Source organism: Carassius gibelio, chromosome B4, assembly GCF_023724105.1.
Source record: "Carassius gibelio isolate Cgi1373 ecotype wild population from Czech Republic chromosome B4, carGib1.2-hapl.c, whole genome shotgun sequence".
NCBI lineage: Eukaryota > Metazoa > Chordata > Actinopteri > Cypriniformes > Cyprinidae > Carassius > Carassius gibelio.
In genome coordinates, this window is record NC_068399.1 from 12,316,075 (window position 1) to 12,330,500 (window position 14,426).

The 14,426-nt window shown below is 36.5% G+C and overlaps 1 protein-coding gene across 1 annotated transcript in view; it reads left to right on the top strand.

The window, feature by feature from the left end:
* Positions 1-699: 699 nt before the first annotated feature.
* LOC127956520 (transcription initiation factor TFIID subunit 3) overlaps positions 700-14,426 on the top strand; it is a 45,864-nt gene continuing 32,137 nt past the window's right edge. Inside the window, exons 1-2 of the mRNA XM_052554538.1 lie at positions 700-1,012; positions 2,614-2,874. Of these exons, the coding sequence (XP_052410498.1) occupies positions 847-1,012; positions 2,614-2,874 (427 nt within the window). The 5' untranslated portion in view covers positions 700-846. The remainder of the gene's footprint in view (positions 1,013-2,613; positions 2,875-14,426) is intronic.

Consider the following 14,426-nt stretch of genomic DNA (forward strand, 5'->3'; position numbering starts at 1 on the left):
AAGTGCTAAGCATCTCTCGGGGAACTCCTTCAAGTCTGTTGGAAGACCATTTCAGGTGACTACCTCTTGAAGCTCATCAAGAGAATGCCAAGAGTGTGCAAAGCAGTAATCAAAGCAAAAGGTGGCTACTTTGAAGAACCTACAATATGACATATTTTCAGTTGTTTCACACTTTTTTGTTATGTATATAATTCCATATATAATTCCACATGTGTTAATTTACAGTTTGATGCCTTCAGTGTGAATCTACAAATTTAATCGTCATGAAAATAAAGAAAACTCTTTGAATGAGAAGGTGTGTCCAAACTTTTGGTCTGTACTGTATATATACAACACACACACACACACACACATTATATATTATATAATAAAATGTATACTAAACAATAGATAAAAAAATACTCCATGCAACAATATCATGTTTGCCTTTAATATGAGAATATCATGGATCATATGATATATCGTAAAAGAACCACAGAATCGGTTGATATAAATGAAAGATTCGAAGAAACTGTAATTTTCAGCCGTAGCCTTTTGATTACTGGAGTATTATCTAATATAAAGTTTATTCGAAAACAGAGAAAAACAAAAACTATATTTTATACATTTGTTTGAAGGAAATAGTCAAGGCTTTACACACTAACTTACACATGCAGGTGGTCTAATCGAGCAAGAGCTAATCGTTCGCTCCTCTGCGCATGCGCAATCGATTGTTCCGTGATGTTTCGCTCGGTAGGTAAAGATGGCGGCTCCTGTGGAAGCGCCAATGTCCCTATTCAAGTGAATGAGCAAAACAAATCCCAGCCTTTCCTGGCGCCGTGAGAGCAGGCCTTCGGGAGCGGAGACATGTGTGAGAGTTACGCGCGCTCGCTGCTGCGCGTGTCCGTGGCGCAGGTGTGTCAGGCGGTGGGATGGGACGCGGTGCAGCTGAGCGCCTGTGATCTGCTGTCCGATGTGCTGGAGAGATACCTGCAGCAGCTGGCCCGGAGCTGCCACCGGTACTCCGAGCTCTGTGAGTCGATCTTCACTTCTTCCTGACGCTTGGAGTCGTGTGACTGGCCTGGAGTGTGTTAGTGTACACCGTAGACAGTGTGTTTGTTGTTAAGCCCCGCCCACTACTACTGTTGTTTGCATGCTAAGCTAACTAGCTCCTCAAATGGGGAATTTACTGTTATTGCGTTAAAATGTTCTTAACGAATTACATTTAGTCTGTTTCTTTGACTTTCTAACACGTTGTTTTAGACGTTAGTTTGGACGATAGCCTTCTCTGTCTGTATGTTTTGACAGCAGAACTGTTAGCTGACTATTGAGGCTTTAACAGATATATAAACTTTTGATAGGAAAAGTATATTATATATATATATATATATATATATATATATATGTATGTATGTATGTATGTATATGTATGTATGTATATGTATGTATGTATGTATGTATGTATATGTATGTATGTATGTATATGTATGTATGTATATGTATATATATGTATGTATGTATATATATGTATATATATGTATGTATGTATATGTATATATATATATATATATATATATATATATATATATATATATATATATATATATATTTGTACGCTTATTTTATTGTTTTATTCAGTTTTATTCTTTATTAAGTACCTTTTTTTTAGTTTACAGTTATAAACCTTCAAAAAAGACACTTTTTATTATATATGTAACAAAGCAACTATATCTGAACCTTTTTTTCTTTTTCTTTTTTTTCTGTGAAAATGAGAGTTGTCAAAACATTGCTCATTTATGTGGTGTTGTTTTTTTATTTAAATGTTTGGAATATTTTTATACATTTTGTTTTGTTGTTTTATTATCATTGACAAACTATTATGGTTTTATCAATAGCTTAAATACGTTTATATATATATATATGTGTGTGTGTGTTTAGTATAATTAGTAGTTCCGCAAAGTACTAAGTTTTAGTAATGTTTTTTGTTTGTGTCATTTGTATTAGTGTTTTGAATAGTCTTTTTATTACATTTTTGGTTAATTTTTAGTTATTTAAAGTTAAACCAAATGAAAATTAGACGTTAAGAAAATGAGAAAAAACTAAAACAAAAAAAAAGCTTAAACTAAAAAAACAAACAAAAAAACTTATTTTATTTAATGTAACTATAATAAAACTGATTCAAAACATACACAATTTATTGTATTTGTTCATTTAGTAATAAAGCTGCTTGTTGTCAAAGTGAGAGTCTTCAAAACATTGCTCACCGTGGTCATGTTTTGCTGTTTTTGTGTGTTTGATTGGCCAATGGCCATGTTTGTAAAGTTTGTGTGAATGTATGTTTTGAAAGTTTGTTTTGTTTGGATGCATATGTAGAAATGTTTTGAAAACATGAAATGTTTTGGTTTTCACATGAAGACATTCGTTTTTTTTGAGATGTGACTAATAACATTATGACATATAACATATATTTTACCTTTTCTGAGGTAATTTCCAATTTTTTTTTTTTCTTTCTTAAAATATTTTAGGCTTAAATATGATCCTTTATTTATTACTTGGCATATTAGGTTGCTGAATACACATTAATTACATATTTTGCAAAGCATAATGTCTCTCTCTCTCCTTTTTTTTTTTCAGACGGATGTACAGACCCAGGACTGACTGATGTGGACCAGGCTTTTGGACTTTTGGGCGTCAGTATATCTGAACTCGAGGACTATGTAAATAACATGGAGCCTGTTGGCTTCCCACAAACTATCCCTCAGTTTCCCATCAGCAAGAGCAGCGTTCTGCAGTTTCCTGCTGCTGGCTTTGAAACGGACGCCCGTGAAGCCCTGAGGGGCGAGAGGAGAGACTACATCCCAGAGTACTTCCCTCCGCTCATCTCACTGCTGGAAGGTATGGATCACCATCAATAGAGAGCCAGAAGCAAACGTATGCAAGCAACAAGTCATTTATTGGTTCCTTTGGCTCAGTGGTAGAGCATTGCATTAGCAGCGCAAGGTTGTGGGTTCGATTCCCATGGAACACGTTTTAGAAATTAAATTTATGCATTTAAGCAGACGATTTTATCCAAAGCGACTTAGTTCATTCAGGCTATAAATTTTTTCCCTAACACGTGGGAATTGAACCCACAACTTTGCGCTGCTAATGCAGTGCTCTGCTGTGTGCCCATATTGAGTTCTGTCCCGTACAGTGGTGCACACAGGATCCTAGGTATCCCATGATCCCTCAGTGCTGCAGTCCTTCACTCTCAGCCCATCCGGCTCATATCTCCCACACACAAACACACATTGGCCTTCTCATCACACACAGCGGAGGCAGTGCCAGTGGGTGGTGGAGGGGCGGACATGATCAGGGTTGTTTGGGGTCGGACAGGAAGCTCTCTGGCTGTGAGGTGTGTTTGTGGGTGTCGGTGTGTGTGAAACAGGAAGTCGGCGGGCTGTAGGCTTCCAGCCATGTGTGTGTGAGAAGCTGGCGGAGGTCCGGCCCGGATGGCAGGCATCCCAGGTGAGTGTGTGTGTGTGTGTGTGTGAGAGAGGGAGTCCAGCCAGGGCAGGGGGTCTAACTGGGCTTGGAGCCAGCGCTCAGCTGGATGCCCCTCTGCCAGAAGAAAGATTCAGGGTCTCTTTTTCTCCCTCTCCTTCATTTCCATTTGTTCCTCTTTTCCTGTCTCCCGTTTCTTCCTCATAGATCAGTCGGAGGCCGTATTACACCCGAACACACTCATGCCACAAATCTACATGTGCTCTTATAGGCAAAACAGACAAAAGTTTAAACATACAGTACATTCTTCTGTTATATATAATATGTACTGTATGTCTTTCTCTCCAAACCACGAAGGTTACGGAGCCCCGCTGTGTGTTTGAGTGTTACCAACATTAATGGATTTTTCTGGGGTTTGTATTTTTAATGCTACTTGCTTAAGAAAACTCATTTTTATTTCTGCTCATGGTAAGGGTCAGTGATTTGAATAAACCTCTTATAATAATGCTGACATGTTGCATTATTTGTGCCAGAACACCTTTTAGCAAATCCTTATCAACCAGTATTAATGATATACTATTATTTATATTTTTAAGTAGCTTTTTATAGGTTCAATTTTCTTTTTAGTTGAAATCTGAGTCATTTTTATAGTCATATATATATATATATATATATGTGTGTGTGAGTGTGTGTGTGTGTGTATATATATATATATATATATATATATATATATATATATATATATATATATATATATATATATATATATATATATATATATATGATCAAATAATATACATTTATTTATATATATATATATGTGCGTGTGTGTGTGTGTGTATGTATATATAAATGTATATTATTTGATCATTTATGTAATTTTTTATATTTCTATTTTCTATTTATTTTTTTTATTTATTAAGGTCAGTGCTTCAACTCAGAATGTAAGTGTTTCGTCTGACATTTGTTTTATTTTACGTTAAGCTTAAATTAACAAAATAGGTTTTTAAGGAAACCAGTTAAACATTCATTATTTCTAGTCTAGTGCGATTGACTTTTGCAGTAGCATGTTTAGCCACAGGTTGGCGCTATGTGACCACATTTTTGCTTTTTTTTTCTCTCTCCATTTCTCTTGTTATTTATAATACACTGTAAATGAAGATTTTAATTAAATTTTAAGTTTTGCATAGTATTGTTATTATTTCCCTAAAATTCATACTGTTTGTTCAAGTAAACAGTGAAGACAGATAAATGCTATTGGTTTTTGAAGTAAAAGTGAGTGGTGCTATCCTATGTAAAACTCACCAGCCTGCTCCAGTGTTTTGCAGGGTTGTATGATATTCTGAGGAAATATGTAAGAAAACTAACCGCGCACTTCTCCCTGACAAGCCACAAAATCTGAGCCGCTGTCAGTTACATAAAGTACAAACAGTTAAACATTGATATAGACACTGCGATCAAAATGCACAGTGATTCAAATAATTTTGTCATCGTAATCTGTCGATTTCAGATTCGCCAGAGTTGTTGTTGTTGTTGTTGCTGCATAGGTGGGTTTGCTCCCAGTCAACAGGCTCTTGTTTATATCTATTGTGTGGGAGCGTATTGTTGTTCAGTCCTGAGGGAAGAAGGTAATGGGAGGTAGAGAGAGCGCGATTGCATCTGTACACTGAAATTACCAGTGATCACACAGCCTGATAAAGTCTCTTCGTCTATGCAGAGAGAAAACAAGATTAAGACGACTGCTCTGGAAATTTACAGCTGCAAAATAAAGCTACGTGAACAGACTGTGCTTCTGAGCCACACGCTGATCCAAATGTGCTGCACAGGAACATGGGCCTGTTGGTGTTACGCAGTTGAGGTGGTAGATTCAGTGTCCTTACCACCAGAAACAACTCGATAATTATCTGCACAAGTTGTCTGTCTATTCTAACAGCATATATGGTATACTACAATGTGAGACAAGTCAAAACTTGTGCATGCTGAATATAAAGCTGTGTGGAACAGTTATTTAGACTTGTGATATTGAGGATGGGCTGACCTACCCAGCATCACCCCACAAAATAAGCAACCAAACAACACGATGCACCATTGCTCATTGCTTGTCGTGAAACTGAGATTTACTTAAAATAGTCTGTTTGTATTAATGATGTTTTTCACATTCTCGTGTATGGTTTGCACATCATATATATGATTGTTTTGCCATGGTTTTTCAATGTTTAATGGCTTTTGTTAGTGGAAAGTTAACATGAAGCATGCAAAAATAGTGGGAAGTTGCAACAATCTGCTGTTTTTGTATTCACACCTTTTCTCATTTAAAAAAATAAAATAAATAAATACTTCAATCGTGCAGTATACAACAAAATTAAAATGTTGCAATTAACAAACTTGTAGACTTTGCATGCTTGCTTTGTAGGCAGCCTCTAGATTTTATTGCACTGCACATGGCACTTAGTCTAGTCAGTATTTCTTTTTATTTAATGGTAGCTTCTTGTTTTTATTGTATTGCAATGCATTTTATTACATGACATCTTTAATTTGCACAGGAGCTGCTAGTTTAGCTGCATTGCATGCAGAATATACAGCTCCGTTGATTATAAAAGGTGCTGCTGGGTTTGCTTGCATGCATGCACTGTAAAAAGAAAGAAAGAAAAAAAAATCTGTAAAATTTATGCTTAAAAAAAAAAAACAGCAGCTGTGGTTGTAAGAATTTTTCTACAAAAAATATAGTAACAACATTTTAGGTTTTACAATTTGACTTTTTTCACATTTGACAATTTCAGATTTATATTTAAATACCACAATTTCATTAGCTGATATAATGTTAATACACCATCCTATTGAACTAGTGAAATCTGTCTTGTACCTTTGTAATACACTGATATCCACCAAAAGCAGGTGGTGATCAGAAAGTCACATGATGAACCAAAGCCCATCACAAGCAGCTTTTAAATATTAACAAATATAGAAGGTGCACAGTGTCATTCACGCAAACACTAAACACCATCATGGCAGCACACATGGAACTGAAATAATGCAATAAACATTAATTTAACAACATGAGATGTAACATACAACCCTAATGTAAACAAACTAATAGGAAAGTTATTTTAACAAAAAAAAAAAAAAAAAAAACGTAAATTGTACATTCTTTTTCACTTCCCAAAACGGTATGCTATCGTAAAATTACTTATAATGTCCAGTACAGTTTTCATGATATATGTTTGGGGAATCTCCCGCTAACCTTTTAACAGCTTTTTACAGTCTTTTACACTTAAAAATTCCCAGTCTTTTTTTACAGTGTAGTCATAAACAGTTTTATTGATTTAAACAGACATTGCTAGTTTTGTTGCATTTCATGCTTTCAATTAAGATAGCTTTGTTGATAATAACAGGCTTCTAGTTTTGTCCCATTACATACTTGCAGCTTTGGTGATATTAACAGGCACTGCTAGTTTTTCGCATTGCATGCATTAGACAGCTTTGTTGATATTAACGGCCACCGCTAGTTTTGTCGCATTACATGCATGCATCAGTGGTAGTTTTGTTGGCTATCGTGGAAGCTGCTCGTTATGTTGTATTGCATACACTGTATGCATCATAGACTGTGAGTGTTGCAGTTTTGCAAGCGTTATATTTAGTCCCTTTCCTTTATTAACACAATCATCCCATCAAGAGCTAGTTATGTTGCATTGCGTCACGCTGCTCTCTCGAAGCGTAGACACTGTGAGTCTTCTGGTCCAGGGCTGCTGATTATTACCTCAGTCTCTGCTAGTGTGCGCTGTGCTTCTGTTAACTTATGAATTGAGCAAGCTCTGTATTTGACTCGCTTCGTTATCGGCTCTTTTCAAAGCTTCACAAGAGCGTAAAATGATTAGAGGAGAGCCTGACAATGCATGAAGAGATTTGCACAGTTTCCGTAGATGTCAGGTGCAGCCGTTACACTCTAAAAAGAGAAAAGGATGAATATTAAAGGCCTGCGTCTTCTCTCCTTTTCTTCCGCCGCGACATTCACATCTTCTTTAGAGAGAATAGGGCCCAGGGCCCGCTCTGATTGGTAAGGGCACGCTCCCGTAGCCAGGAGAATCCGACCTGATGAAAAGACTTTGGTCTTTTAAGTATAATAGTCATTACTGTCTCACATTCACTCTCCCTGTCTCTCTGGGCTCAGACGTACCCTGTTTTTACTGAAATGGTGCTGGTTCACAAGCTAGAGCTGGTGCATGGAAATGCTTTGATTTTGAGTCTTCCATCTTATTTTCACTGATCCCACCACTTCTTCATAAAATGATTTATTAATAAGAATTAATTAGCTAAAATATACATAAAAAAATATTTTTAACTAGAACTTATTGGGGTGCACGATAAATATCGGCCGATAAATTAATGTGTATTTTGTCAGTAAAGCCGGTTCACTAATCAGTGCTAAATTTCATCAGGTGCGTCATTTCACATAGAGCAGCTGTTATTACACAGAGCCGTTGTTAACTGACATTCTGGATGTTGATTTGTAGGCAGAAAAATTATTCAGGAATATACATTTATTCGTATATTAGCATTTAGATTCTAGGGGTGCACATTAAATATCGGCCGATAATTAATTAATCTCATCAGGTGTGTGATTTCACACAGAGCAGCTGTTAGTGACGAGAGCCGTTTATAACTGACAAGCTGTGCAAATCCACGTTCATTATCAGCGTATTCATGAAATCACACAGCTGATGGAATTAATTAATTATCGGCCGATATTTATTGTGCACCCCTAGAATCTAAATGCTAATATATGAATAAATCTATATTCCTGCATAATTCTTCTGCCTTAAAATCAGCAGGTTTAATGGGCCAGACAATTTTAACATCCAGAATGGCCTTTTCTACTATGGAAACATGCAGAACGGTTCCAGATTGGCCACTGAGGGGCTTCGGTGTGCTGTTTATGTCTGTCTGTGACACTCTCGCTGATGTAGTAACTCCTGTATTATCTCTCTCCCCTCCTCTTATCTCAATGTATTTCCCTTCCTCGTCCCTCTTTGCTCATGGAGAGAGAGGGCTATCTGCTCTTTGTAGTTTTCTGACTATTTATGTCGGACAAGGTCAGAATCGTTTAAACTTGCCTGGCTCTCTCAGACCCGAAGATAAGATGAGAGCAGAAAGGATTGGGATCGATGGAGGAGTGCAGATTTATTCTCCTCTCTCTCTTCCGCTCTCTCTCTTTGTCTCTCATCCATCCTTCTTGCTTTGTACAGAGGTTTGGCGACGTTGGATCCATTTGTCTTTTTTACTTTCCATTCGTCGACCCCTTTAAAATACTGTACCTAAACGGGCCACTTTGCGCATCCAGATCAAATCAAAGAGCAAATTAAAACGCTATCAAATAAATCTGACGGACAGTTCGTACTTGCGGGACAAGAGGAGAAGCCTGTGAGAATTCGCTTGTGTTTGAAAAACTCTATGTGACTCAAGAACTACATTTGTAAATCTTAGAAAGCCTTCATGGCCTTGTTTGAGGGACCTTTTGTGCATTAATGTATCTCTTATATCTTAGCAATTCCACATATTCAAATTTGTCACATTATTTAATTGTGAATTAATTGTGTTCTGCATCACTGACACCAAACAAAGCTATCTTGTAGCTTTATAAGTCTGTAACCATGATTATGGCTTAGTACGATTATCAAATTGGAAAGGCTTAAACCTCGTACACACCTGGACGATTATCGCGTGCGCTTATTGCCAACGTTTTTCGACACATCTTGTGTTTAGACCCAAGCGATTTTCGCTGACTAAACGTGCAAATTCACTCCCTGACATTAGATGGCGCTTAATGAAAAACAGAAATACCCCCGGAACACATCGAATTCTATCTGATCTGCAATACCTCTCCATAACAACTCCCTCTTATCAAGATTTTTGTATGACACCAGCAGCTCTATGCTCATCTTGCCTTGATGCATCTTCTTGGTGTACGTACTTCCTCATCGTCGTTGGGTATCAAGAGTGCTCGGCAAGACCATTTTGTGCATGAGTACCACCAAGATGCATACTGGTCAACCAGTTTTTAAGGCGGCGCATCAAACCCCCAACCAAAAAAAAAAAACCACAAGTCTATGCCATTTTTTACAAAATGACACTTTTACCCCTTTTATTTTGCACGTCGGGATGCACACTCACATTGGCACCCATTGTTTAGTCACGAGGCGTTAAACGTCAGCGATAATCGCGTTCAATATTCATCCTGGTGTGACAAAGCCTTTAGATATTCGCTGCATGTTTCAGATTCAAGTGCGGCACTGTTTTATTTTACATTAGAGCAGCTCATGATCCAGGGTTTACAGCATCTCAGGTAGTGGCTTGGTTTGCATTCTCAAATATAGAGTTATTATATTTATTTTACTTAATATTATTTAATTATTATTACTATTATTAAAAATGATTACTTTACAATTATTGTATCTTCTTTAATTTTTAGCTTCTTTTTTTACAGTAAAAAAAGTTTCATATTGTATTTAATAACAATATTTATTATTAATGCTGTATATAGTTATATTTCAGTTATAATCACAAATATTTTAACCAAATTATTGTGCATCAGGTGGTTATTACCCTATTTTAGGAATTACCCTATTTTCTTTAAAATAAATCACAATTTGTTTATTGGTCACTGCTTCATTCAAGAAAGAATCCGCTATTTTGACTAAATCAATTAAACTGATGATTCATTGACAAAGACAGTGACTTGTTGCTACCAACTGGTGGTTTTCATTTCATTTTTAAAGTTAAGTCATTTAAGTAAAAGCTGCAGTCCAAACTTTTTCTGTGTTCAGAATTGATAAAAATTTATATACAGTATAAAGCGAGTACACGATGAATCCGTTTTCCAAACCTTGCTTTTTGCTTATCCTGTATCGCTAGGGTACAAGTGTTTATATTCAAACTTTTTGGACTGTTTCGGGTAGGTAACACTGTGGAGTAGATTCATCATGCACATAAACAGAGAGAAGTAGCTCCGGCTACAATGTTTTTCTGCAAGACGCATGCAGTCCTCTATATTAACTGCTAGAGCATCAAACGTTACGTACTGCAGCTTTAAAGTTTCTATATTCAAAACTTTACATGTATTTTACAAAAGAAAAAAAAGCACTTCGACATAAATTTAAAGAGGTAAATATTGCCTTATAATGGGAGAGGTCGTTCTTCCTTTCTTTCTTTCTTTCTTTCTTTCTTAATTTCTTTTTCAATTTTGCTCCTAAAAAGAAATGTATGCGTAAAACCTTGTCGAAATTCTTAGTCCTCATTTCTTTCATTGTATGCAGAAGGGCAGCTGGGATAATCTGCAAAATATCTCCTTTTATTCTTCACAGAAGAAATTCATATGGATTTTATCAACACAAGCAGAACAGAATTTTCTTTTTGGTGCGAACTCTCCCTTTAGATGTGTTTGTTGGGTGCTGTCGAGTGAGCTCTGTGTGTGTGTGTGTAGAGGGAAGCCTCTGGTCTTATGTTACTCTGTCGTGGCTTTATGATAGATGGCTCAACCCAACCCTACTGCCCCCTGTCACAAGCGTTTACCTCCCCCTGTCAGCCCACTGCGTGGATGAGAGGGAGACAGAGAGGTCCGTGTTTGCTCGTTGCCACTTTCTGATTGACAGGTCTGGGATGACTCCCTGCTGCACTGGGCCAGGTACAGCGAGCCTGTCTTGAGTGTGTGTGAACGGCAGACAGACAGGAGCCGGCTATTGGGCTCAGTGAAGGGGTCACCTGACCCTGGATCAGTCCTGGAGAGCGTGCTACCCTCCTCTGCCCAGGTGTGCTAACACAAAACGCGTGTGTGTGTGTGTGTGTGTGTGTGTGCAACAGATTTCCTCTCCTATCTTTTATTCCCAGTCCAAACTCTCCAATTCTCTCAGGTTTCTCTTATAATTAAGCGACTTGAAAGCGTATTCGGCGACCACCTCGGTGAGATCTTCATAAAACACATAATCCACGCCATTTGTACGTCTCCCAAAGAATCGTTTGATTCTTTTGTCACACGCTCCCGTTTCCAGCATGTCCTATTCTTTTCGTCCTGCCGCCGCTCTCTTCTCATTCTCTGTCTGTGCCGGTTTTGTGTCCTTCATTCCAAACTTGATCCTCTTCGTAGCTGAAACGCTCGTGCAAGTGTAAAGTCTTCAGATACAGGTATGAGCAAAGTCAAGCTTATTTTATCTCTAGAAAGTTTCATGTCACAGCATGATGTGATTTATCACGGCTCCAAAGTACAGTTTTTTTCCTGTACAGTTTTGAATAGGGATGCACCGGTTTTGAAACTTTGGCCAATATTATAAACCAGATATTATAATTCTGTATTGCTATTTATAAAAACCTGAGCGTGTCTGAGCAGTAAGAATGGTCTGATGAATTTGTTTTTGTTGATAATGTACGAAAACTTCAGTGACGTTTAGAATTAAATTAAAATACATCACCAAGGTAAAGTTATTTAGCTGGGCAGCAGTTGAAAATTGTGAGAAGCATCCACAAAAAAGTCACCGTTTTATTTAATGAACAGCGTGTAGTTTTTGTTTTCTAGTACAAATGTGTGTTTGATTTTATAGCTATCATGGAGTTGCATCCATAATTTTTTTTAATCAATTTTCTTTTTTTATTGTTGAACCCTGCTGTGCTTGCAATAATAGTCCAGGCTTTGAAACCTGGCATAATATAGGTTTAGGAAAAACCCTAAAATTATCTACTTCTAATGTTGGTCTATTTGCATATTAAAATAATCAAATACACACATGCATAAATGTGTACAGTTGCGACACTTATAAACTGAAGGCATGGATGTAAATGCATGAATAAATATGAAGACTCTACAAAAAGCTGCAGTTCACCGGCCTGCCTTTTGACTTCTTTCATGCCTCTTAACAGAAGAACATCGCTGGTATGTTACGATATATTTAAAGATGGAAATTAAGCAGTTATTAAAGGGGATTTGAGTTCTATGGTTCCCACATTACTGTCTTCATGCTCTTTCAGTGGATGGATATGTCAATTTCATTTGATTTGCCTGACCAAGCTTTTAAGACGTCAGCTGCCACTAATTTGGCTGTTGTGCCTCTAGAAACTATAATTTTCTTCTCAATACCTTATTCGGTCCTTTTTACTTTCAAATAAATCTTTAATAAAATATTTTATTTTCAAATTTTCCTGGCATTACACAGTACATATTCATTATCAGAAAAAATTGTTACACCCAATTAAATAAAAACACTAAATAACAACTAAAATTTAGTCTTTAAATTGATTTTGCACTCATTTTTTTGGCAGGATAAATGTAGGCATAAATAGTTGAATTTTTTTTTTTTACTTGCGTTCTTATTTTTATGAAATTGTTTTATTTAGGCCTAAGTGCACATGGATTTTCTTTTCATGTTTTAAAACTTAATAATATATATATTTTTTTAGAGCTTAGTCTTATTTTAGTTTGTAATAGTTTTTCTCTTATGCCTGTGTTGTGTTTATCATTGAGTTGTGACTAAACCCCTCACTCCACCAAACATCTTGCAGTACCTCTGCCTCCTTTAGATGGCACTCTTGCACCAGACAACCTCTTCTCTCTTTTCTGCCCTTCTGTGTCTCCATCTCTCTCTTTTGGTGTCTGTCTGTCTAAAGCACATAAACATATTCCACGTGTTTTCTCTGGAATCTCTCTTTTTTTCTGTCCATGTTTGTTTACATGGAAGCGTACTGTACAATATGTGAATGCAGACTGTGCGGCGGGCATTGACCTGGTCCGTTGTCCTGCTGGTAAGCGTAGGTGTCATGTGATAAGCTTTGAGGGCCACCGTGTATGTTTCTGGCATTGTGATATGAAAGACGGGCTCTTCCAAGCCGTGACTCTGGCAGGAAAAATGCTGTTCGTACACTCGATCACCACCTACGAAATTCTCACCCACATGCGCTCCCAATTATGTGAGGTGATGCCTTAAAGTAACTGCTTTACTGCGTTACGCATATTTGGGTCCTTCTCGACCTGTCTTTCTGTATCTTTTAACGTACAGTGTTTCTAAGCAGTGGCTTTGATAGCATTCTTGGCCGGTCTCATGCAAAATGCTATATTGTTGTTGTAAATATGATAACCTGGTTGTGGAGAATATGCAAAATGACATATGCTCAGAATAGTTGGTTGGTTCTTTCAACAACAATAAAAATTATCAAAGCTTTTCAAAGAGGGATAACGTTATACACACACATACACATATACCTATAAATATATATATATATATATATATATATATATGTGTATGTATATGTATATGTATATGTATATATATATATATATATATATATATATATATATATATATGTATCTTTGTGTGTATATGTATATGCGACCCTGGACCACAAAACCACTCTTAAGTGTCAGTTTTTCAAAATTGAGATTTATACATCATCTGAAAGCTGAATTAATAATCTTTTATGATAGGACAATATTTGGCCGAGATGCAACTATTTGAAAATCTTGAATCTCAGGCTGCAAATTTTTTTTTGAAATATCGAGAAATGTTGAAATATTGAAAATTGTCCACATGAGTTCTCAGCGATGCATATTTCTTACCAATAATGACGTTTTGTTATATTTAGGGTTGGAAATTAGCTAAATATCTTCATGGAACATGATCTTTATTTAATATCCTAGTGATTTTTGGCATAAAAGAAAAATCAATCATTTTGACCCATATAAAGGATTTTTTTTTACAGTTATATATATACACACACCTACATGTATTATGTAATATATGAATGTCTATAGGCCAAATAAACTTTTATTTCAAGTTTAATTTGAAGGCGATGCATTTGTTTGTGCTTGTTGTGCTGAAACGAAAGCACAATTTCTCTGAGAGAGTTTCCCCTTTAAAGCGTCAAAACGGAGAATTATTAAAGCACACAGAACTTGAATAGATCTAGAAAGAGGAGAGAATTCATAT